General features: G+C 34.4%; 3 protein-coding genes across 3 annotated transcripts; all 3 read left to right on the top strand.

The window, feature by feature from the left end:
* The first annotated feature begins 1506 nt into the window (after positions 1–1506).
* On the top strand, positions 1507–3427 carry LOC125846828 (pentatricopeptide repeat-containing protein At1g09820). The gene has a single exon (XM_049526495.1). The coding sequence runs from the start codon at positions 1593–1595 to the stop codon at positions 3414–3416; it is 1824 nt and encodes a 607-aa protein (XP_049382452.1). The 5' UTR covers positions 1507–1592; the 3' UTR covers positions 3417–3427.
* A 4610-nt stretch (positions 3428–8037) lies between these two features.
* LOC125853449 (bZIP transcription factor 53-like) lies at positions 8038–9292 on the top strand. The gene has a single exon (XM_049533140.1). The coding sequence runs from the start codon at positions 8685–8687 to the stop codon at positions 9099–9101; it is 417 nt and encodes a 138-aa protein (XP_049389097.1). The 5' UTR covers positions 8038–8684; the 3' UTR covers positions 9102–9292.
* A 1902-nt stretch (positions 9293–11194) lies between these two features.
* Positions 11195–22041, top strand: LOC125849475 (uncharacterized). The gene is made up of 2 exons (XM_049529563.1): positions 11195–11419; positions 21104–22041. The coding sequence occupies exons 1-2, from the start codon at positions 11353–11355 to the stop codon at positions 21841–21843; spliced, it is 807 nt and encodes a 268-aa protein (XP_049385520.1). The 5' UTR covers positions 11195–11352; the 3' UTR covers positions 21844–22041.
* Positions 22042–27632: the final 5591 nt, after the last annotated feature.

Below are 27632 nucleotides of genomic sequence, written 5' to 3'. Positions count from 1 at the left end.
TGATAAGTCATAATGAAAAGGATCATCATTTAAAAGTACTAAATCATGCTAAATAAGTATTAATTACATGATTAAACATTAAAGAAAAATTAAAATTAGATTTTGTATTTTAAATGTCTAAACCAATGTAAAACTAAAGAACAAATATTCAACATTATTGTCATTCTTAGTGTTGAATTAATGTCTTTTGTTAGTATTAGTATTGATTTGATTTCAAAGTGAGCTTTATTAGAGTTACTAATATCTATGAACTATAACTTTTATTGGACCATTCAAAAATTGAAGTCTCAAAAACCTTGAAAAATTATGTTAAATAGATAAAAATTATGAAAACGTATAAGTAATATTTCGGGTTGGTTTGGTCTCGAGTTGACTTTTTTTTAGTTAAAACCAAATCAACCCAAGTATAGTCATTTTTTTTTCCAATACCAAACCAAGTCAAACCAAACCATTAGTCGAGTTTTTTTTTTCTGATTTGACTCGATTTGTAATTTAATTTGATTTTTGATTTGATTTTGTACACCCCTAAAATTCTTCTTGCACTCTTCCTAGAAGGTAGCAGGAAGACTAGATGCTCTTAGTTTGTATTCCTTGATGGTGTTATGGTAATATTTCACATTTTATTACCAAAAAAAAAAAAACTTTTGAGTTAAGTAGAGCTGTTAATATATGATGGTCCAGTCCATTCGAATTAGTCCATCGAGCTTCGAAAGCAGCAACAAGTCAGTCTGTGCATACTATCTCAATTATTTTCACTGTCTTTTACACCCAATTGAAGGGGGAATTAAATATTTGATGAGTCAGATTGGGTTCCCATCCCATCATTATGTGAATTTTGGGCTGCCTTGGGTCAGATTACATTTTTTTAAAAAAATAATTTTTTTTAAAAATATATATTTTATGTAAACATTAGCCAAACTTGATAGAATAAATTACTTAACTGCACTCATTTACTTACCTTAATGTCTATTTATTCTTACTTATTTCAAAAATCCCTTATTTTATCTATGTATTCCATGCACAACGTTATGTATCCCGCTATGTGAAATGTATCAAACGCTATATATCCCGTGCACAACGCTATGTATCCCTAATGTATCCCGTGCACAACGCTATGTATCCTGCTATGTGGAATGTATCAAACCTAATGTATCCCTTCCACAACGCTATGTATCCCGCTATGTGAAATGTATCAAACCTAATGTATCCCGCTATGTGAAATGTATCAAACCTAATATATCCCACTATGTGAAATGTATCAAACCTAATGTATCCCGTGCACAACTCTATGCATCCCACAAATATCATTTTTAAGGAATTTTTGATAAATAAAGAATTAAAAGAAATAAAATATTATTTAATACTTATAATATGTGATTCCTATAACTTATACTGTTATTAAGTCTGGGAGCCCAATGGATGTTTAGGTTCGAGTCCTACGAAAAAATTCTTAGGTAATAATTAAAACTACATACAGTGTAATTATATTACCACCAAAAAATTGTGAGCTCCAGACTCCAGTTTCTGTTCGTCTACTCTATGTTCCCCTGTTCCTAAACAAGACTTCTTCTATAGTTCCATCGTCGATATCCATGTCGATAACATATTTCAGGCGTCTTCACTACTCTCGTTTACCCCTCCGTTGCCTCCACACAGCAAATTCAGAGCCAACCTCAACCTCAACCTCAACACCCAATTTGTTTTCAGACCCACTTTTCAAATCTAAAGTTTCAGAATTGATTTCAAACCAGCACTGGTCTCAGCTGAAGGACCTAATTAAACCTTTTAACCCAACTTCGTTTCTTGAACAACTTTTGGATTCTGGGTTTGATTCTTCCTCCATCTTGGGTTTCTTCAGGTGGTCTCAATTTTATCAGGTTTATCACCACCCTCTTGAGCATTTATGCAGAGTTCTTGTATTGTTAGTTAATGATAAAAAATACCCAAAGGTTCGATCTTTATTGCACGATTTTGTTAAAAATGGGAAGACTTATACGGTTTCTTCTGTTTTTCATACACTGTTGACATGTAGTGATAATGTGTGTGCTAATTCTATTATTGTTGACATGTTGGTATTATCATATGTTAATGATGGTAAACTTGATTTAGCTCTGGAGGCTTTTAGAAGAGCTGGGGATTATGGGTTTAAGTTATCTGTATTTTCGTGTAAACCAATGCTTAAAGGGGTGGTGAAAGAGGGGAAGTTTGAGGTAGGAGAGCTTGTGTATAAGGAGATGATTAGGAGGAGGATTGAGGTTGACTTGTACACGTTTAACATTGTAATTAATGGGTTGTGTAAGGCGGGGAAGTTAAATAAGGCTAGGGATGTGATGGAAGATATGAAGGTTAGAGGGATAATGCCTAATGAGGTTACTTACAATACATTGATTGATGGGTATTGCAAGAGGGGTGGAGACGGGAAGATGTATAAAGCGGATGCACTTTTGAGAGAAATGATGGAGCAGGGGGTGAGTCCAAATGAGAGAACTTATAATACTCTTATTGATGGGTTTTGCAAGGATGATAATGTTGGGGCAGCCATAAAGCTTTTTAAAGAAATGCAGCTTCAAGGGATGAGACCGGACATTGTGACATTTAATTCGTTAATTGATGGGTTATTTGGTGATGGGAAAGTTGATGAGGCTCTTGGTTTACGTGCAGAAATGATACGTTTGGGGTTGGAGCCTAATATTCGGACTTATAATGTAATGATAAATGGGTTTTCAAAAATGAAGATGTTCAGAGAAGCTAAAGAGTTGTTTGATGATGTTATGAAGCAAGGGTTAGATCTAAATGTACTAACTTTTAACACAGTTATTGATGCTCATAGTAAGGCTGGAAAAATGGAAGAAGCAGTCGCTCTTCGTGAATTAATGTTGAGCAAACTGATTTGTCCTACCATTTCAACATATAATTGCTTATTAGGTGGTTATTATCGAGACGGAAATGTTGGAGCTGCAAAAGAGCTACTGGAGGAAATGGAGAAGAAGAGTGTGATGACAGATCTAGTAACTTACAATATTCGAATAGATGCAATGTGCAAAAGAGGAGAATCAAGAAAGGCAGTGAGACTTCTGGATGAGATGTCTGAGAAAAGGTTGGTCCCAAGTCACGTGACATACAACATTTTGATGGCTGGATATTGCCAAGATGGTAACCCAAAGGCAGCTGTTACTATTAGGAAAAGAATGGAGAAGGAAGGAAAGCAACCAAATATTGTCACTTACAACGTGTTGATTAAAGGTTTCTGTCAGAAAGATAAGCTGGAAGAAGCAAATGCTCTTTTGAACGAGATGTTGGAAAAAGGATTGGTACCCAATAGAATTACCTATGACATTATCAGAGAAGAAATGATAGACAAGGGATTTGTCCCTGACATAGATGGACACCTCTACAAGGATACTGTCAATTGTTAAATATGGTGGAGAAGTTTGAGAGTGGTCTAATCGATTCATTCTGTCATTTTTATTTCATGTACTTTGTTCTTCTGGAGGGACAAAAGCAGAAGTCTTTGTGGCTCATGATTACATTGCAAGACATGTATGTGCTTTAATACTCTTCTCTTGCTTTCGGTTTTGGTTTACAGTAGTTAAATGTACGAGGTTTATGGAGGTTAATCACATTTTCGTAAATTTTTCTTTGTGTAGATCAAGGGTTTGATAATTATATTAATACCTGTTCATGGGTGCAATTCAGCTGAGGACTTTTCGGCTTCCCCATGAATGATAATCTTCTGTGATCAGACATAGTTTCAACTGAAACAGAAGGTTAAATTGCATGACGCCTTCTTTAATTCTTGTTTTTTCATTTTTCTTATTGCAATCCTCTGTGTTCGTGGGAGATAAGTGTATTATTAGTATGACACCAAGGTGGTGCTGTCAAAAATATTTACAATGTACCAACAGAATATCCCTTCCCATCCTTAAATGGATTCTATGAGTTCTATCACTGATTGAGCTTCGGTTACAAAATTTTGTATACACCCAAAATGAAATACAAGTGAATAATTCATCTCAATCTTCTGAATAGAGTTTCCTTTATCTTTAGAACACTTGAGAGTTTCGCTTTCTCCAAACTGTCCAAGGATGAGAATAATTCAAAGATGAAATACTACTACTCCCTCCGTCCCAATTTATGTGGCACACATTCCTTTTAGTTTGTCCCATAAAGAATGTCACCTTTTCTATATCTAGAAATAACTTTACTTTAAAATTCCCTTTATACCCTTGGTAAAATGATTTATAGCTACAAAATTATCTATCTAAGGTTTATTTTAGGCCACAAATTTAAAAAAAGTCTTCCTTTCTTTCTTAAACTCCGTGCCTAGTCAAGTGGCGTCACATAAATTAGGAAAGAGGGAGTAAATGATTTGGTAATTCACTACTCCCTCCATCCACAATTGTTTGGCAGGTATACTAAAAAAAGATGTCCAAGATTAATTGTCAATTTAAACAATTAAGAAATAATTAGTCACTTTTTTCCAATTCTGCCCTTAATGATTGTGTAGTTCAATTGAAAAGTTATGTGGACTTTTGGTATTCTTGATATAGTAGGGTTATATTAGTCAAATTACACCTTGTATTAAATTTTCCTTGAGGGATGTGCATGACCTTACCCTGACAAACAATTGTGGACGGAGGGAGTACTTTGCTGATGGTACAGATTCTGTGGTGGACCTATTTTCTCTTCTAAACAAATTAGTCTGTTCATTTGCCAAATTGCCTCCATTCATACTTCCACAAAATGTACCGTCACTTCCCTTAAAGTCCAGACTGCAACACAAGTCTGCTTGGTGAAATGGACTCTTTACATCAATATAAGTATATAACTACTTGTATAAAAACATCTACTGCATCTTCATAAAAGGAAATTATACAAAAACAACATTGTGCAATGGTTGATTGCAACTTACATTTTAATTGGGGATACAACAGATGACAGAATGAAGCAACTGCATATAAATGCAAAAAAAGGGAATAATAACCCAACCATTAAGCCTATTGACCTATTATATCTTCATCTTACTAAGTGGATTTCCAGTTTGTAGATGATTTAATTTAGAAGAAGCTGGTGTTCCCTGCTCATTCAGTCTCTTCAATCCAAGAGTTATACTTTCAGGGTTTATGGCGGTGAGAGTTGGAATACGACTTTTGATCTAGTTTTTCCCGGTTTAGTATGTCTTGGCATTTCTTATAGATCGGATGTCTTGTTTTCATCTATTTATTCCTTTTTTTTTTCTTCAATTGAGAAATCTCGTCCTTAAAATAAACTTAAGAAATTACAATAGACCTTTCTTAAAAGTTCTGATTTAACCCTTTTCTGATATCATCATTGATCTTCTCTTTACTGTATTCTAGCTTGTCCGTGGGAAAATCATAGTTTGTTGCTGTTGCTTTGATGTTTACATTTAAAGTATGTTTGGATATTTTGGGTTCTTTGCCCGAGTTTACATTTTTACGCTGACATATACATCATGAGTTTGCGTGGCTCAGACATTTCATGAAAGATGAATCTGTGGCCGTTGTTTCCAGAGTTCAAAATTTGCTGGCGGATCCTTGGCTTGTTGACCACCTTCCACAATGTGATTTAAGGTGAGTGACCTACCAAGAGAATGCTTGTCTGGTTGGGAGTTCTTGCGTTGAACCCCTTAGCAATTATAATACCTGGTGAGACGTTTTGATCTGATCGGGTTTTGGGGAAAATCACTATCACTGAGGTTTTGATGAGAGATATATTAAAGAGCAGTCTTGAAGAGAATTGTGAGACTGAAGTAGGGGGAAGGGGATATTGGAGGAGTTGTTCTTTGCAAAGAAAATGCAGGATTAGGAGTTTTTTTTTTTTCCAAATAGTATATAATTTCTCTTATGTGCTCAGTGTAACATGAAATCTGTTCACAGGAATAAAATCCTCAATTTTTTTCCAGGCAATCTGTTTGGTACTGTACTAATGTATATGAGAGTTCCAGTTACTTTATGATAGAAGGATCCAATACATCATACATGATGTAATTTGATTAAAAATTACAAAGAAATACTGACCAAACATCATCAGTTCTTGTGAAGAGTCCCGCATGTTGGCCCGGTCTCTTTAATATGGCCTGAATAATCTTCACTTCTTGAGTTAACTTTTGAGGTTGTAGGTGGGGTAACTGGAAAGTCATAAGTTTTGGAATTAACCATTTTAATATCTTATTATAGGGGAAAATGTTTAATTATACCTTTAACGTTTATGATTTGTCTTATATATAATTTATATTTATGTAATTTTTCGTTCATAGGAGCCTCTACGCTACCTTGCATCTCAATTATGCTTCTTCCATTAACGTTTTCGACGTAAAACAATCCTTTCTACTACGTAAGAGTATATAGTTGGACCTTTTCAATTGTTTAAGAATATATTTGAAAATTTTCAGCTATATTTAAATTTTTTGTTTATGTAATTTCACTGTAACAAATATTAAGAGTCAAAACTGACCAATCGTCAATGAAATTATAGGAAGAAATTAACAATGTCAGACTAAAAAAAAAACGGAGAGTAAATTTAAGACAAATCGAATACTTCATAAATATAATTCATTTTTTTCTTTTCTAGTAATACACTTTGACTTGGTCCATTCACATCGTTTGATTATAGAAGGAACTGTTGTATTTGTCAATAGAACTTTGCAAAATTATTGTTTAATTTAAATTTGTCGAACAATTATTATTTTCATCTGTTTTAAAATAAGTGTCACCTTAAAAATTTAGAACGAAAATAATACTTATGTGTTTTCAGCTATACATTTATTCTCTAACAATTTAATAATGTTCAATTTTAAAGAGTCATTTATTAAATATGAATAATTTAATAAACGACACATCACTCATTATATTTAGATTACAATTTCTTAATCAACGTATGTGATATGAAAAAAATTGTTTCTAGAAGCCTTTTCTACAGATAGGGCAGCTCTTCTTTTTTAGCAGTTCCATGCACGCATCAAAATTTGTCTTTTTCAAAGTAAATATTGAACCTAAATCATATGACTTATTTTTATTATAATATAAGAGAACTCATTTATTTGACATTTGGTATTACCTTTTTCTCTCACCCAACATTTGATATTATCCGTTTAATTGAATACACCTAAAAAAAAAATATTTTGAAAATAAAGCGCTTTTCATTTAGAATTAAAATCTATTATTGTTAAATAATATTTAAGTATGAACTAAAATTAACAGAAAGTAACAAACTCAAGATTCATTTAATCTGAGCCTTAAACAATTAAGAATTATTACGTCCAAATCAAATATCAAATAAATTAGTAATAAAATTCAGTCATATCCTAATCTATCTTTTCGCGCCATTCATCCGTTGCTACACTTATCCAATTCAACCAACTTTGACATTATTTAAAATATTATAAAGTATTATTCTTCGATTGGATATTATTTTGAATTTGCTCAAGTATGAATTCTTCCTTTCCTTTTAAACAAAATTAAGGAAAAATTGTCAACTCTTGAAATTTATGTTTCCTTCTCTTTATTCAATGTTTCAAATTCTCAGTATATGCTTTGGAACTTCAAAAGTATTTTGATTAGTGATGAGTTCGGTTACAACTTACAGAATATTTCGTTTAATTTGCTTGTAATTTGACTGAACTTAATTTTAAAAAATAAATTAAGATTTTTGAATTTTGTGAAAATCTATGCCACATATGATTTGAAAATCTTTTCATTTTTTTCTTGATGTTATAGAATTTTAAGTTGAAAAAAGAAAAGAAAAATGAAGGGCTAGTCCGCTCCGTCCGCAACCCTTTAGGTTGAGCATTTTCAGGCGTTCCAAGTGAATGGCCAGTCCATCCTAGCCATCAAATTCCTTGGCTTGGACCGATCCTTTTTTGACAACTCTAATTACTGATAAAAGGTCACTAATATCCATAAAATCAGTCCAAATGCTGAAAACTGACCCGAACATGGAAAGTATGTGTCCAGTGAATATTTTGTATTTTCTAGAGGTGTGCATTACATTTGTCATCATAAACATCCTTCTCGCCTTCAAACTATCTATATCACTCTAAAAACACCTTTCAAAGGTTGAGTAACGTAATCCTCTTCTCCGCCTCCAAATCAATAAATAAACTTTCTGGTTTCCCCATATTAATCTCTTCCTTAATCGTCTCTACCTACCATTTTTGTCTTTTCACCTTCTTAATCATCCTTCTTATTTCTCCTTATTTTCTTGATTCCTTTTTGTTAATTCTTTTTCCCCCTTTCTTTCAATCCACCTTTGTTCATTGTCTCAAAAAAGATTGCCTTTTTTGCGACAACCCCATAATCTCAATATCACATTTCTAAAGTTGTTGTTTGTACTATTTATTTTGAGAAATTTCAAGGTGGGTAATTTATTTTCTGGGGTTGTTGCTGATTTTGATTTTTTCAATGACAATGAATTTGGGGTTTCTTTAATCAGGAATCAATCTATGATCTCTGCCATTTCCATCACTTTTTTAGGCGATTGTTTTCGTCAATCTTTCTCTGTATTGTTTCTCTACCATTTTTATGATTTTTCATGAATAGAAATACCCACTAAAAAGTACTTTTTTTAAAAAATTTTTTGTTGAAGAACAGACTTTTGTGATTTGTATTGGCATTCTTGAAATCATAGATTTGGGGTACTGTTGATTTATATTGGAGAAAAAAAAAATGTCACCTTTAAGGCAGAGTGCTAGTTCATCTGCATCAGATGATGATCAAAGGTATGCAGGAATGGATGAGAAGAAGAGGAAAAGGATGATTTCCAACAGGGAATCTGCGAGGCGATCGAGGATGAAGAAGCAGAAGCTTCTGCAAGATTTGACAGGGGAAGTGAACAGATTACAGTCTGCAAATAAGAATATTGTGTCTAAGATTGACGAGACAACAGAAAGATATGCAATTTGTGCTGCACAGAATAATGTGTTGAGGGCACAGGCAATGGAATTGACTGATAGGCTCAGGTATTTAAATGATGTTATTGACAGTACTGGTTTGGCTGCTGGTGTTGCTGATCCTTTGTTGAAGCCATTGCAGAATCCTTGTCCAATGCAGCCTATTGCTTCTTCAGGATTGTTTAAATTTTAATCGTCGTTGTGGCTTGTTTGGATAGCTTTGCTTCCATTAGTCCATATTTTAGTAGTTTCCTTGGATGGTAATGTCATGTTAGTTATGCCTTTACTGGTTATGTTTTAGTGTATGCTGTGTCTGCTTGCTCTTTTAACCATGTAAATACCAAGAATTAGCTTGGAGTTGTTGAATCAGATGTTTGTATCTTACCGTCTGCTCTTTGTTTACGATGATATTTACAATGAGGGATAATTGATTTGTTATGCCATGGCTGTTTTTGAGAATTCAGGTTATGATCGTAGTGAAAGCTATCATGAATTGACTAGTTTTACATTGGTCACAAAGTCCTCCTTTATCCATTATTGAGAACGGCAACTGTTTGGATTTTGAAGAGCAGTAGTAGTTTGTCATGTTTACAATGAGGGATAACTGATGTGTCATGTCATGGCTGATATTGAGAATTCAGGTAATGATCATAGTGAAACCTATCATGAATTGACTAGTTTTACATTGGTCGCAAAGTCCTCCTTTATCCATTATTGAGAATGGCAACTGTTTGGTTTTTGAAGAGCAGGAATAGTTGGTATTGTTGTATTGTCACTGCTGTCAACGTCCTTCTTGGTAGCACGGATGATTATTTTGCTTGCCCTCAATCCTTCTAGTGCCTTTTGGTTTAGGTAATCCGTAGGTTCAATAAGTGCAGCAAAGCTTGCATAAGTTCCAAGAGGGGTTGAGGCCGGTGTCATTTCCCTTTTTATCAGGAAAGCTTCCTCCAAATGGCGTCGACTGTAATAGAATGTAGCTAGATAACTGGTGCTGCAACATCCAAAATATATGGGATGGATTACATTGAACTAGATGAACTTTTCCTTGTCTAGTTTGTCTCAAAGTAGGAGTAACCTGTGTTTTGAGTTCGAGTGCTCTTCACATAGAGATACACTCATTGGTGACAGAACCCTCAGACAGAATTGCTGAGGCCAAAGCAGTAGTATTTAACTTGTGCCCGAATTCCACAGGGCATTCCTTCTCTAGTGCTATTTACTAATGTGACAACAATAACAAGTGAAATCCCACAAGTGAGGATAGAATGTACTTAGACGTTACCACTACCTCGTGGAGGTAGAGAGACTGTTTCTGAAATTAGGATTTTGATAGTTTTTGTGTTCAAATTCTTTGATTGAGTTTCAGATATTTCTTGTCTGATCAATCAATCTAGAAAATCAATGATTATATTGAACTTTTTCCTGCATAAAGTAGAATATAGCATCAACTATGTACAAAGTTTATACTAAGTAGTAATTCACAGAAGTTCCGGACTACTTCTGGTTGATCTGCTATGACATTATTTCCATTGTTGTAGAGAACTTTATCTGGAGGAAACTGATTCTTGTTATTTACTCAGATTATTGCTTATATCAAGCATATATATACATGTAACATTCACATATAAGCTTATGTGGACCGTTGGCCTTTGAGTGTTACATACTCCCTTATGTCTTGTATATTCGGGAGTACTTTAGCATCTTCAATAGTCAACCGGCAATGATAAAAGCCTATGCGAATTCTATTTGTTGAGCTGGAAACAAAGAGTAGATATGACAGGAAAGAGTATATTAGCCTCATTTTAAAGCTAGTAATAATTAAACGTTTTGCAAAGAGAACTACACATTTGAGAAAACTAGTGGCCTCATTTTAAAGGTTCAACTTCTTTTCTTTACAGAAAATGGAAAGGTAACTCTATAATGAACAGATTATAGATCATACAGTAAATTGCACAAATTTGTCATACCAAAATTTTTGTCTTTCCGTTGCCTACAGGCAAAAAAACTCGCAATTCTGGCTTAAAAGCAGCTTAAACAAGCCAATTCAAATAGGCTCGGACTCAATTCTACATTAACGAATACAATATTTGATTTTTAAATTTTATATAAACACTACATCATTTAGTTTGCAGTATTAAACTTTCCACTGCTAATATTTTTTTGAAAGTGTAAAAGAATTTATAAAATTTTAAAATAATTTTGTAAGGAATAAATTAATAGATCTTTTTTATTTATTTTTTCATGGTGCAGAAAGTGAATACACTGATATGACACGGGAGAGCATAATATCTTATAGAGTGCAATTTACTCTCCCGCTTAATTAACGAACTGCAAAAATAAATAAATAAATTCATTTATCCCGACGTCTACTGAGTCAACTGCTGCAGATCCATCTTCTTAGATTTGCTTTCATACTTAGGGTTTGGGTGTAGTAATTTTTGAGTTCAATGATTGAGAAAAAGAGGGTTCAAGTTCTTCTCTTTCTCGTTGGCCTACTAATTCTCAGCATCACCGGTAAGCAATTCAATTTTCGACGTTTTCCATGATTGATTCAATTTAGGTCTTGTTCTTTCGTCTAAATAGGGTTTAATTGCTATTGATTTTGGAAGTATTTGTTCAAGTTGAAGGTAAATGGCAGAGTATATTGACCAAATCTTGAAATTGACTAAGGATTGTTGGTTTGGGATCTAACGAAGTCGGAGTTTTACATTTTTGGTTTGAAGCTTTAGTTTGTTATGATCCACTGCGGTATTTTGGGGTTTAGTATGCCGCAAGAATGTTGACTGACTGTCCGGGTGACAAATGATTTCGTAGTGTTCTATTGTCTTGTTGTGAAGTAAAATTACATTTTTCTTTAGGTTTACGGAAGGTTGCTGTAGGTTGATGACCATCATAAATTCAATATTGAATTCTCATTATAGTTGGCGTTTGATGAATTTAAATGGTGAACATGGTCAATGAGGATTCATATAGCCTACCCTAACTTGTTTGAGACTGCATTGCAGTTGATAGTATAGTGTTAATGTCATCAAAAAGATATTGTACAGTGCAGGGACAATGGGAAATTAAAAGTACTCCTTATATAGTGGGGGTGATTAACTTATGATAAGGAGAGTATAGTTTGGGTGATTAACTTATGCATAAGGAGAATTCAATAATGTGGATTTGGAAACTCTTTTAATCTCTGGGTTGAAGAGAGTAGACTTGGGTAAATACTACTCCATATAATATAACATGATTTTATATTTTATGTAGATTTAATTACAAAAAAAGAATTGAAGTGGAAGAGGGTAGTAGTTTTCTGTGTAAAATGTTAGATCTAGGGCTCTAAAGCAGACATGAATGTAGAAAGCTGCGTATACTGTCAAAATTGAAATAAATTTGGCAAGTGAAGGAACATCTAGGCTTAGTCTATGCTCAGAAATGTGGAAAAGACTCCTCTCTTTTTTTTCAATGACAAAGAATTGTGGAAAAGACTTAGTTTTCCTTATCTGTGTCATACTATGTTTTTAAGTTTTTATAGTAGTGATGGCAACTTGAAACCATGCTACATTCTTTTAGTCAAATGCTTTGTTTAACTCCCCGTTCCCCTTGTAGAATTTCTCTCTATAAGGTACAAAGTAAGGAAATTATATTTGGGCTGAGTTAGTAGAAAGGGACTCTTCTCTAATACACCGTGAGAAAAAAGAGAAAGATGGAGGATGTAGGAAACGTAATGTCTTGCACTTTTTTGATGAAGATAGTGTCTTGCACTTTTTCTTCTTTGATAAATCAAATAATTGTTTTATTAACTACGCACCAAGATGGTGTCAAAACAATTACACACAGTTTAGTAATTTTTTTGGTAATTTTAATAATTTTCATTTATTCAGTACCCTCAGTGGTAAAAAGTTGTATACAAGTGAATGGCTCAATCACAATTGACAAACAAGTTGTCCAAGGTATATATATATATACACACTCACCTGTACTTCCTCTTTTACCAAAATATAAGATGTTTTGTGTTTAGCTTCCAAAAAAGTGCAATGAGGAGTTGAGGGCAAGCATACTTGGGAGCTACGTGCCGTCCACTGTTGAGGTACAGATTGAAGACCCTATTAATAGCGTAGCAATCCCTTTACCACCCCTCCCCCTTCTCTAATGTAATAAAAAAAAATTAAAATGTGCAGTGAGCTATACGTAAGTAAATATGTTAGTAAACTAAATGGGCACTCATGATTCTCTATATTATCTTTTCAACCCTTCCAGAAACATCCTTTTGTTTGTTATTTTCACATGATTCAAAAAATGCATAAGGGTGACTTATGTCTTGTAATTGGTTCCTTTTATAGGCATAATTTACAATGAATATAGCTGTATTTCTGATGTAGGGCACTAATAAGATACTACACATTTAACCATTTATGTTTAACTATCTACACTGAGCCATTTGACATGCCTCCAAAAGTTGGTCAATACAAACTGTGTTTACCAAGCGCTTTACATATGTAACATTCAGCAGCGATTAGAGAATTGGTGAATACATCTATAAGCTGATCATTCAGTGTTTTATAGGCACTTTGCTCAGTGTCTATATTTCATTTGGTGTTTATGTTGACAACATAGCTATTACAGACAGTATTTAGGAGGCCATTTCTAAGTAGAAACATCTCGTTTATCTTCTTGAGATTAACAGTTTTCTTGTTAAGTCCGCTACGTCCAGATGAAGCACAATCATCCCACAGTATAAGTGTTAGGAACCCACAATTCTCTAATAATAAATCTGTAAACTTCCAAATACAAGACAGAAGTAGGAACAACACTTCAACTAATATTTACTGCTACAGATAATTAGAATATGTTATACAAATAGTTAGTAGAGAATACTTCTAACATTCAAGGTATTTCGAGGAACCTTAACCTCCAAATCTGCCTGAGAAATCCTTACCCACCAAAATCCTCTCTTTTTCCTTTTCCCAGTACTATTTATCCCCAAATAACTACCTAAACTGCTAGTTAACTGCTAGATAACTACTAGATAACTACTAGATAACTACTAGAATTACATTCACATAATAATTAATAAATAAAACAACTATATTTAAGCCTTATTTTCACCCTTCTTTTTGCGTTTATAGACCTTAGTAACAATAGGTCTAACAATACCCGCCCCAACGAGTTTCACCTTGTCCTCAAGGTGAAAATGAGGAAACTGTGCATCAATGATCTCATAGGATTCCCAAGTGTTTTCAAAGTCTGGTAAGCCCTCCCATTTAATCAACACCTCTTTGGAACCATTCAAGAGTGTATGACAGTCCACTACACCTTCAGGTTGCACTTGTAGTTCAAGCTCATCAGATAAGAAAGGAGGGAGCTGCTGAACTGGAATAGAATCCTTAACTGCGCGCTTTAACCAAGAAACATGAAATACAGGGAGCACCCGTGAATGAGGGGGTAAATCAAGGCGATAAGCAACTTCACCAATTTTATTCAATATGGTATATGGCCTATAGTAACGAGGACTTAACTTCTGATTAACCTTTTTAGCAAGTGAGCGAAGCTTGAAAGGTTGCACACGAAGATAGACCAAATCACCAGGCTGAAACACAACTTCACAACGCTTAGCATCAGCATAGACTTTCATTTGAGCTTGAGCATGAATTAGATTAGCTTTGAGTTCATCTAAAATATTGTTGCGAGCCATAAGTTGCTGGTTGACCTCTTCAACAGCAGAAATTTCATCAGTAAACCGCAACAAAGAGGGAGGATCTCGCCCATATAAAGCTCTGAAAGGGGTCATCTTGGTGGAACCATGGTAAGTGGTATTGAACCAAAATTCAGCCCAAGGAATCCATCTTGGCCATTGTTTTGGATGTGCTCCTGAAAAGCAGCGCAAAGAAGTTTCCAAAGAACGGTTGACAACCTCAGTTTGACCATCTGTTTGAGGGTGATAACCTGAGCTTAATTTAAGGCTAGTACCGGACAACTTGAATAATTCTTGCCAAAATTGGCTGACAAAAATCCGATCGCGATCAGACACAATTGTTTTGGGAAAACCATGCAAATGTACAATCTCACGAACAAATAACTCAGCAACACTCTTTGCTGTATAGGGATGACATAAGAGGAGGAAATGACAATATTTAGTGAAACGGTCCACCACCACAAGTATAGTATCATGTCCCATTGCTTTTGGTAACCCACTGATGAAATCCATAGCAATATCATTCCAAACTTGAGTAGGAATAGGTAATGGTTGCAGCAAGCCAGCGGGACTTAGGGCTTCATACTTGTTTTGCTTGCAAACTTCACAACTAGCCACATAGTTTTGTACATCCCTTTTGATTCCATTCCAATACAACACTTGTGAAATGCGTTTGTATGTACGGAAAAAACCTGAGTGTCCTCCAGTAGGTGAAGAGTGAAATTCCCTAAGGAGTGTGGGAATGTGTAATGACGAACGGGGAATCACCAGCCGACTTTTGAAAAATAGGCAGCCATTCTTTAGAACATAATTTGGTCGTGAAGCCGGATTTTGCAGCAACTCTTGAGTCAATATACGGAGTTGATCATCCTGTTGAATTTCTGTGGAAAGATCATCTAATGTACTGCTGCGTAGAACAGAAAAAGCCATGAAATGAAATTGGCGAGACAAGGCATCAGCTGCTTTATTTTCACAACCCGGTCTATATTGAATCTCAAAATCAAACCCCATCAACTTAGTAACCCATTTTTGTTGCTCCTCAGCCATAACATGTTGCCCCATGAGAAATTGGAGACTTCGTTGATCTGTTCGTATAATGAAATGCTTACCCATCAGGTAATGACGCCACTTTTGTACAACAAAAACAATGGCCATTAACTCCCTTTCATATACTGATTTGGATTGAGCACGAGTAGAAAATCCTTGACTAAGAAAAGCGATGGGATGTCCTTCTTGCATTAGGACAACTCCAATCCCTAATCCTGAAGCATCTGTCTCAACCACAAACACTTTGTTAAAATTTGGTAGTGCCAAAACCAGCAAAGTGACCATAGCCTCCTTAAGAGACTCAAAAGCTAACTGAGCTTCTTTATTCCAATGAAAAGCATCTTTCTTGAGCAATTGTGTGAGTGGCCGGGCTGTTTTCCCATAGTCACGAACAAACTTCCTATAGTAACCAGTAAGTCCCAAAAAACCCCGCAAACCTTTAACATCTTTGGGATTTGGCCAATTAACCATGCTTGTTATTTTGGCAGGATCCGCTGAGACTCCACTTGCGGAAATAATATGTCCCAAATACTCTAGTTATGGTTGACCAAAATGACATTTTTTTCGATTGACAACCAGGTTATGATGTTTTAAAATTTGCAGCACCTCCCGCATATGACCCAAGTGGGTAGAAAAATCTACACTATAAACTAATATGTCATCAAAAAAGACCAATACAAACTTACGTAAGTGAAGCCGAAATATCTCATTCATCAAGGCTTGAAAAGTAGATGGAGCGTTTGACAACCCAAATGGCCTGACCAAAAACTCATAATGGCCTTCATGTGTGTGAAATGCTGTCTTTGCTACATCCTCCTTGCAAACTCAAATTTGATGGTACCCCGATCTTAGATCCAATTTTGAAAAAACAGTGGCACCCCCAAGCTCATCCAGTAATTCATCGATTGCTGGAATTGGAAATTTATCTGGAATAGTAATCTTATTAAGGGCCCGATAATCCACACAAAATCTCCAACTACCATCTTTTTTTGAACTAGCAACACTGGACTGGAGAAAGGACTTGTACTTGGTTGAATGATACCAGCTACAAGCATTTCCTGGACGATTCGCTCAATCTCATTTTTTTGATAATGAGGGTAACGGTATAGACGAATATTAGGTGGATTTGATCCCTCTTTAAGTTGGATAGCATGATCATGACTCCTATTTGGTGGTAGCCCTTGCAGATCCTCAAATAAAGTTCCAAATTCTTCTAGTAACTGCTGCAAATTCATATTCTCTTGTTCTTCCCTTGCTGTTAACTCATTGAGGTCAAGATAATACCCTTCTCCATCTGTTTGCAAGGCTTTAAACAGAGTTTTGAGTGAAACCACTGATTTGGACAATGAGGGGTCTCCTCGAACAACTTGTGTTTGCCCTCCTATTTCAAATTTCAACGTCAACGTTTTGAAATTAGCTTGAATATCCCCCAAAGTCTCCAGCCACTCTAGTCCCAACACAACATCGGCACTTCCCAAATTAAAAAGGAAATAATCTTGTGTTATGCACAATTTATCAATCCACAGTTCCACAGCTTTACAACTTCCCCTACTCTTTACTTGTTGTCCATTCCCTACTTCCACCACAATTGACTTAGTTTCTATTTGCTTTAACCCTAATTCTTCGGCCACATTGCGAGAAATAAAATTTGTTGAGGCTCCGCTATCAATCAACACAATAACCTTTTTCCCCAATATTGTTCCCCCTACCTTCAAGGACTTCTTTGTGGTAAATCCTGTAATAGAGTACAAAGACAATTCCATTAACTTTTGAGACTCTGGTTGTTCTTGAACATTTAACTGATCCATCCTTGCATCTATTATTTCATTTGAATGCTCTTCTATGTCTCCATCTTCGCTGTCCTCTGATGCTACAATAAGCAGATTTAACTGTCTTGAATTGCACCGATGATTGGGGCCATATTTTTCATCGCAGCGAAAACAAAGTCCTCTTCTTAATTTATCCTGATACTCTGCATCAGATAGCCTTTTGTATGCTCCACCACGCCTTGCTGAAGTTTCAAGTCCTGGCTGCATGATCTCTCCTCGCTTTTGCTCTTGAAAATGTCGTGGTACTACTGAAACTGTTGTACGGGCAGAATGATATGGTGTTGTGGCTACACGCACATGGGAACTTGCAGCACTTCCTGTCCGGCTATTGTCAGTCCCTGGAAAATGCGTTGACACCTTAGGAAGTGTGATCGGCATAGATCTCTGCAAGTGGGCTTGGCTGAGAGCCCAATTCTTTTCTTCAATACGTTGGCTTTGGTCCATAATTTGGGTTAGAGTTCCCAACTTGCTAAGACGCAATTCTGCCTTGATTTCCCCTCTCAGTCCATTTATAAAAATTCCTACCAAAACCTCATCATCAACATCTTTCAAGGGTGCTGAAAGTAACTCAAAATCTTCTCTATATTGGGCCACACTTCCAGTTTGTTGCAATCCTATCAAAACCTCATATAAGTTCCTTAACTGTGATGGAGTAAATCGTTGGAGTATGGCTATTCGAAACACATCCCATGTGACAACCGGCATTCTGGTCTCCCACCATTGGAACCAATTTAGGGCTCTACCTTCAAGGCAAACAGCAGCAGCCTCCAATTTATCCGTGTCATCAATGCCATTGAAATGAAAATAACGCTCTGCTCTATTAAGCCACCCATAAGGATTATCACCAGAAAATAAGGGTAGTTCCAGTCTTCTAGGACGTGTTTCATCACGAAGTTGTGGCTGAACTTCCCGGAATCCGTCACCTCTGCGATTGTGGCTGTTCTCTGCCATTACAGCTGTGTCTTTAATTGGATCTTCCTGAATCACTGATTTTCCTTTCATATGTTGAAGAATTTCAGCGTCACGCTCATTTTTTTTTTGCATCTAGTCTCGTAACTGCCCCATGTAATCACGTACTGAACCAATCTCATGTTGTACTTCATCCAGTGTCTTCTCTAATCCTTCAATCCTCCCTTCCATTCTGGTTGAAGCCATAAAGGCTCTGATACCAAAATTGTTAGGAACCCACAATTCTCTAATAATAAATCTGTAAACTTCCAAATACAAGACAGAAGTAGGAACAACACTTCAACTAATATTTACTGCTACAGATAATTAGAATATGTTATACAAATAGTTAGTAGAGAATACTTCTAACATTCAAGGTATTTCGAGGAACCTTAACCTCCAAATCTGCTTCCTTACCCACCAAAATCCTCTCTTTTTCCTTTTCCCAGTACTATTTATCCCCAAATAACTACCTAAACTGCTAGTTAACTGCTAGATAACTACTAGATAACTACTAGAATTACATTCACATAATAATTAATAAATAAAACAACTATATTTAAGCCTTATTTTCACCCTTCTTTCTGCGTTTATAGACCTTAGTAACAACAGGTCTAACAATAAGCATGCTCTCGACATTCTTGGAAGTGACAAGAATGAAATATAATACTGCTTATGCAAATGTATTGCTTCCTTTGTTTCAATTTATGTGTCGTACTTTCCTTTTTAGTTTAGAAAGGAATGATACCTTCTATATTTAGCAACTCTTTAAATCCAACATCTCACAACATGTTTAAGACCATAAGAGTCGAAGGTCATTTTGGTGCATTATACACATCTTTGGGTTAAGACCACAGTATTCAAAAGTCCACCTTACTACCTTAGGGGTCTTTTGGTAGAGTGTACAAATTGACCTGCAGTAATGTGTAATGTGCATTTTGCTTGCAGGTTAATTTGAACAGTCTACCTTACTTCTTACTTTTTCACTTGCAAGTTTCCGTTTATCAAACACAATGTTTGAATTGGACTATCTAGATGACTCAGCCAAACTGTATATGCGTCTCCTGTGATACAAGTGTTCATTCAGTCTTCATATTGAAGGCTTTTGAATATTGTGGTCCAGATGAAGCACAATCATCCCACAGTATAAGCGTGCTCTCGACATTCTTGGAAGTGACAAGAATGAAAGATTATACGGCTTATGCAAATGTATTGTTCCAATTTAGTGTCGTACTTCCCTTTTTAGTATGTTTCAAAGAGAATGACTCCTTCTATGTTTAGTAACTCTTTAATTCCAACATCCCCACAACATGTTTAAGACCATAAGATTCGAAGGCCATTTTGGTGCATTATACACATCTTTGGGTCAAGACTTAAGACCACAAAATTCAAAAGTCTACCTTACTATCTTAGGAGTCATTTGGTAGAGTGTACAAATTTACCTGCAGTTATGTGTAATATGCATTTTGCTTGCAGGTCAATTTGAACAGTCTACCTTGCTTCTTACTTTTTCACTTGCAAGTTTCCGTGTATCAAACACAATTTTTGAATATGGACTATCTAGATGACTCAGCCAACCTGTATATGCATTTCCTGTAATATAAGTATTCATTCAGTCTTCATATTGAACGCTTTGTCCTGGGTGGGTCTTGAAATATTGATGGATACATACTGCTGCATCCCAATGACTATCATGAGGATCCTGCAAATTTTGACTAACAGCATCAGTAACGAATGAATATTCAAGCATATGATGGTAAGATAGTTCGATTTACTGATCAATACCCTACCTGTAGTTGCTAATGACTTTCATAATCCTGGAAGTAGCTTGACATAGAATCTTGGATGAGTCAATTGCTTTAACAGTTCTTCTATTTGCTCCCTCTAAATATAATCTTGTAGTTTTTGACTCTTTAAAGTCTTTTCTTTGTACCTATTGTGGCTGATATTGTGTAGAGAAATATTTAGTGCTTAAATCCTGAAATTTGGTGCTATGTGGGTTGAGTACTTCGTCTCGCTTTAGACAGTGTTAATTCAGGTATCAAAGCGTTAATTATGAACTAATATTCAATCTCTTTCTCAACATTGAAGCTTTCTTTTTTTTATTTAACTTTTTTTTTTTTATGACAAGGGAAACCCGCAGCCGCTACCCTTTGGGTGTGCACAGGGTAAAACCCCCAACAATTAAAAATATCAACTGTGCTACTGGATAATTGCCTCTTACATATGTTCTGCCTACCATTTATTTCTTGATAAATTTGTTGCATTGACCATTCAACTGAGACTCTGGTTTTAGTGCCATGCATTCAAGAAGGAGCTGATATGGATATTACAATGTTATTGATTTAGCAATCACTTTGTGTTGTTTCCTGGGAATCTTTTAACCTTTGGAATGTTCCATTTTGGTATTATGTTGTGCACTCATTGCTACAGGATACTTTTATGCTCATACTTCATAATCTGCATGTATTTCCATACCAGCATCAGTTTCATCAATGGGCTACTTTGAGGCACTTTTCTTTGAGTATTTTGTGCTTTAAGTTGTATCATTGACAGCGTCACAACTTTTAAGGATAAGGGGTTTCTTCAGTGTTAACCGTCCTACTCACCATTATTTGGTGCTTTGCTTATTCCGTTCCACCTTATTATACGTAATATCAATCAATTATCTAATATCTTGTTGCTTTCCAGCTGAAAAATGTAGGGAGTTGGTTGGTCAAGAGGCTGCATCGAAGAGTGGGGAATTTACTTGGTTGCACTGTTTTGATGGGAGTACGGGAAGCGTAGCATGTTTAGTCAAGGAAGGTGTGAAGCTTTACGCTTATAACATCAGATCTTCTCATGTGGAGAGAGCAAGGAACTCAGCTATCGAGACTGCTCTGGCTGATGCCATATCACAAGGCATCGCAGCAAAAGAAGCAGCTAAAGTAGCTCAGAAAGAAGGAGCAAAAGCTGCAAAATTGGCCGTGCGAAAAACCAAGCGTATTGTTGGTCCGATAATTTCTGCAGGATGGGACTTCTTTGAAGCACTTTATCTTGGAGGTACACCAACTGAAGGGGTATTGAGGGGTTCTGGTACCTTGTTTGGTGCCTATTGGGTTGGCTATCTCGGGGAGCAGACCATGGGTAGGTTTGGTTACTTGGTTGGAAGCGAGTTGGGCAGTTGGGTTGGAGGAAAGGTTGGATTAATGGTGTATGATTTGGTTAATGGAGTGGATCATTTACTTGTATTTCTCCAACTAAAGGAAATAGAAGTCGATGGAACTGTGTCGGATGAATTGTACAAGGAAACTATAGCTGAAAGTTCCGAGGTACCCAAGGACTCGTATGATAGTGAATCAACCACATATACAAGCTTTGAAACTTCTGAAGAGTCTAGTAGTTATGAAGCTCCTGCTTATGAGGACCCTGAAGTCCATGAAGAATTTTAGAGTGGATGACGTTCAAGCTGTGTTATACATGGTTCTTTTGATATTATTAGACATCATGTGTCCTCTGCTTAATCACTATTTGTACAGGGAGAGGTTGTATTGTATTCTGTTATACGAAACTTTTACCTCATTGACTTGTAAAATGATACAATAGAATAATTGCTTAGCCACATATTATGAATTCGGTGTAGTTTTGGATGTATTTCCCTTGATAGTGCATTGTTACAACATCTCTAGCAATTGGGATTTGGTCAAATATGAAAGCAAATGATAGGCATTTGGGGACTCCCTCTATCTAGACTCACTTGAATGTTGCCCGGCCCAAGATTTGTTCAAACTGGGAAAAAAACTTTACTGTGTATTGTGTGTAGACAAGTGACAACAACATACTCCAAGTGTGATTCCTCAAAAAGTACAAAACGATAAATTTATGACTGCATATCATTCTCCAAATCATCATGATCAGTAGAAATGTGTTGCTAAATAAATAAAAATTCATATCAATATATGGCATGAATCATGATGTATCATAAATTCCCAATGGTGATTCATAATTTTGGAAATAAAAATAAAATGCCGAGCTTACTCAATCAAATTTGTGCATCTGACTTATGCCTAAGAAGAATAAACTATGACTCATTATCAAATAGAATCTTGTGATATCAAGATGAGGAAGAGTATGTGAATATTATTGTATTATTCTGTTCAGCACATTATTGAAAATTACTGCCACTTTCTTTCCTACCGTGCTTTTTAAATGATCAGTATTTCTACTTCTCTTTCAAGTTGAAATCAAAATATATAGTACATTTGTTTCTAAAGTTTAAATGGTAAAAAAAGTTTAAGATAATTTTTTGTTATGAGCTATGTGGAGCTGCTGTATAGTATAAAAATCCTGAAAGATATATATATCCCTCACAATGCAAGATCAACAAATTTAACATATTTGTACGTAGACTTTACCATGTACCTTATAATCAGGTTAGGGAGGTTGTTTCCATTAGACCCTTTCTTAAGGAGATATTCTAAGACAAAAGAAGCAATAATAACTAGCACTAACATCAACAAGCTAAGAAGATAAAGATAAATGAAGTGAAGGAAATAATAAGGTAATACTAGAGATCAAAATATAAGGAAACATAAAAATAATACTAATACTCATTATATGATAAAGAGATACGCTACCTACTAACCCTCTACCCTAATACTCGACTTCCACTTCTTCCTATCAAGGTCATGTCTTCGGTAAACGCTGCCTAATTAATCACCCCTCCCTAAAACTTCTTATACCTACCTCTTCCTCTCGTCAGGCCCACCCGAAAACAAAACAAAGAGATTCTAGTAGCTAGGTAACTTGCTTTTCATCCATCTATTGAAATTCTTGCTTCACCAAATGAATGACTTGATCATCTCTCATTTGAACATACTACATAACTTGACAGTTATATTACCAGTAGAATACGCAAGTGCCGGATTCTCAAAAGATAAACAAAATATATAAGACAAAAGAATATCCTTATTTCTACTTGCTAAAAAGAATAAATAAAAAAGAGAGCAATAATATTATTATTGCTTGGCCAAAATGAGCACCTAACAATCCCTATCAGTCATCACGATGGAAAAGCCACACCAAAAAACTTAATCAATCTAAGCATATTTTGGTCTTCTTTTTCTTATAATAATAGTTTTAACTAGCACCATATTCTAGACTAGATACATTATATTTTCTTTTCAATCCAACATTAGGAATTCCTTAATGTAATCTTCATGAGGAAACATCCATAGTTTAAGATTTTTTTTATTTTTATTTTGTAAGAATTTCATTTATATATACTAACGGCTTAAATAATTTTATGTGACACATATGACGAGGACGGGTCAAAGAGAAGGAATGATCAATAACCCATGACAACCCTCCTCCAAGAAGAATTGTGCTATGCGCTGATCCTTATCGTGAGCGAAAAGTTGTATGGTGATCCCTAGGTGATCGCAACAAATCCGGTTGTTAGCTTCTCGCATGCCTCTGTTTTTAGGACCCTAGCTAGGCTGACAAACTTCTAAAGAAAGAGAAGAGATATCTATAAAACATACCACAAGTTCACATGAGACATACACTTTTGTGAAATCAGCCAATGTAAATAATACGTGTCATGTCATGTTGGATCAATTTTTTACACATCAATACATTCTAATTGGTTATACTAGGTTATATAGTCGATTCTCTATGTCAATTAACAAATTAAGATATTCACTAGGTATATCGTTATTATAGATCAACTTAACTTTATGGTATAAATTAAAAAAGTTATAATATTTGTGCATAAAAGTTTTTTGTTTTAGTTTTCACCCAACGTTTGATACTTATATATATTGAGACCTAATTAAATTAGAATTCTCTCCGGAGATTTCAGGTGCTAAAGTGCTCCCCAAAAGATGACTTCTTACCTAGTTGGCCTCGAACCTGAGATCGTGATTAAGGGTGTGCAACAAAATAAATTATTATAAATTGACAGGCCAAGGTCCGGCTAATCGTGGCTATCGTATTCTGAAATATATAGCTTAATTTTCTAGAATATATACTCCACTCGATTTGATCCAAATTCTAAAATGAGAAGAAATAATTCAATTGTGCTATGAGGTAGAGAACATTAAAATGTCAAAATCAGAAATAGACATTACATAATCTGACACACGATGGCTTGTGGTAGCCACGGATCCTATCTATAATTTTGACTTTGATTGCAGCCCAAGAACATGCATGCTACAATAATTAATTGACCCCCATAAATAATATTCTTCATTTCTTCTTATTTTTCTGGTTTATAATGCTTCACTTTTCAATCATGCAATTTTGGATATACACATTCTTTTTCTATCATTTATTCGATTTTTATGCCAAACTTGCGTAGAATATAGACATTGCTTCAACTCTACAAACTCTCCTTATACAATCAATTGGAAACAAAAAAAATATAAAAAAGAAAAAATATATAAACGTGTCTTTAAACTTGATATCAACTACTATATTTATGTCCTTCAACTTTGGGTGTACTGTATAAATAAACACTTAAACTTGTATAAAGTTGAACAAATAGACACACATATTCTACGTAGTAATTCACGTGCTGTACGGTTGAACATATCTCTCTATATATGTTACGTAGGACATGTATATCTACTTGTAGTACACACTTATATACTATGCCAAAATGAATGTGGGTGGCCAAGTTAAGGTGGAGAGCAGAGTACTAACTACATTTTTATTTATTTATCTATCTACTTCTTGTCTTCCTAGCTACCCGAGATTTTGTACAACAAGTCAATGGAGAAAATTATAGAGTTAAAGTTTTGCATTTTTAAAATTTTAATTTATTTGCAATAGGAAGTATATTTACATGTATGTTTTCATAAAGGGTAGGATTTGAAATCTTGAAAATAAGATATGTTATTTGTTATAGTATGTAAACATAGATGGATCAGGAATTTAAAATTTATGAATTCTTATAACGAGTTTAAGTCAATATTATATAATCAGGTTTACAATCAAATATTTAATAAATTTGTTAACATATATATAAGATATAGACAAAAGAAAAAAAAACAAACTAAACCTCTAGATCCACTCCTACATGAAAGGATGACCTGATGGGATATTACTTATAGTAACGGTATATATTACTTACAATTAGAGTTCATTGAAGGGAGGAAAAAGAAGAGACAGACAGAGTGAGTAGATTTAATTAGGACATTATTTTATGGGTCCAAATCCTATATACTGATTATTATTATATTATTTTATTTTATTTTTTTATTTTATTTTTGTATAAAATCATAGGTTATTATAAAAGTAATTTCAAATAACTATATTTAATATTAATAATTGATAATTTAAAATGAATGATAAATTACATGTGGCAATTAAATTAAATTACATGAATGGTTAAAGTCAACTTCATTTATTTAGGTATGGGGTTTCAAATACCAGACCCCCCTCTCTTTTTGTTGTTACCAAAGAATTTTAAAGAAAAAAAACAGAAAAGAAGAAGATTTTTTTTTTCTAAAGGGAATGAGACAAGTGATCTCCAAAATTAAAGTCTCTTATAAAAAGAGAAAGATAAAAAGTGAAATAAAAAATCAATGTCGAGTAGTCGCATTAATTATATATAGTCCCTACATTTTTAGGAGGACACATATAGGCCAATCATATAACTATTTTTCCTTATATTCCAACTTGACCATTATAACACCATAATATGTTTATGTTGATTTCTTCAAAATATATCACAACTTGTTGTTTTAATATACATATATCCTTTCTTGTTCTTCGTATATTATATGATTGAACTTCAAAGTCTTTCTTTAAATGAGAGTTTTAATTAATAGGTGTTTGAACATGAACTTGGTGATTTTATTTTATTTTTTAAAAAAATGAAGTCAAGTTGTATTGAAATGGTGAGAAATTTCTTAATTTTTTTCATATGAAACAATTACTAATATTATTTTCTTTTCACATGGATATCAATCAAAATATCTTTGCAATTGCCACTGGATATTTTTTATTGAGAAATTCATTGGGAAACTAGCTATTGATTTTTATAGTAGTAGTTGACTACGTGAACAAACCTTGTTGGTGAGTATTCGATTCCCTCCTTATAATTTCCTCCTAATTTTCTCTACCCCTACCTTCATTTTTTTTTAAAAAAAAATATTTGAAAATTGAATTTATATTTGGACACACATTTTACTAAAAAGACACGAATAAGAGTTTTGTGATGGAAACGTTTCTTTTTTCTACCTGAAAAAAGTAATCAGATCCCTCAACTTCAAATTAGAGTGAACAATTGGCTATATAAAATGTATACCAAAATTATTGCTTACATTTTAAAAATGTAAGTCCAAACTCCAAACTCATGAGCATTCAATACTCAAATACTTTCTTTTCCTTTTGCAATATTTTTACATAGAGTTAAAAAACAGTGAAACCAACTTGTTTTTTTTTTAAAATAATAATAATTAAAATGTCTATCCATAATAAATAAATAAAAAGGTTAATTCCCAACTTAATCAAAGCAACCAATGGAGAGTGGGCACTAACAGAAAGGCTAAAAGTGAATGGCAACATCTTTTTTTGGCCATTGAAGTTGAGGGGGAAAAAGCCAATGGAATAGTAAAGATGGAGACACAAAAAAGCACCATCACATCATAAGGAAGTTGGATTAATAAGTAATAAATAGTTTTAATGACATGAAATGTCAACATTATAGTTTTCTAGTATGTAGTATTTGCCAAAGGGTGTGGCCATTCAAACTCCATAAAGGGCACTTCTTTTTTTTCCACATACCATTAGCTTAAAGAAATTACTCCTATAAAATAATACTTCAATTCCTCTGTCTCTAAATAATTGTCACGTTTTTACCTCTCGAGAATTAATCTGATTAGCTTTTGGACTTAAATTAGATTAGACTAATTCAATCTTTTAACATTAAAATTTATATATTTAATTTTTCTTCATATCAATATGGTAAAATGCTTTTCTCACATCTATTGTGTCACCCTTTAATACTTTATTCTTTTGACATCTTATATCTAAAATTTATTTGGTTCAATTGATTTGAATTCACCTTGAATAAGTCCATCAAATTAGTGTCTTTACTAAAGAATTATATCCTCATGGCTTAAACATAAAATATCTAATTAAAGGCGGATGGAGGGGCGGAACCAGGAGGTTAGATATGAATTTAATTGGACCCAGTAATTTTAGTTTAAATCTATATTTGTATTTAGAAACT

This window comes from Solanum stenotomum, chromosome 1, assembly GCF_019186545.1.
Source record: "Solanum stenotomum isolate F172 chromosome 1, ASM1918654v1, whole genome shotgun sequence".
NCBI lineage: Eukaryota > Viridiplantae > Streptophyta > Magnoliopsida > Solanales > Solanaceae > Solanum > Solanum stenotomum.
Note: the sequence above shows the minus strand (reverse complement) of the source record. Positions and strands in the feature narration are given on the sequence as shown.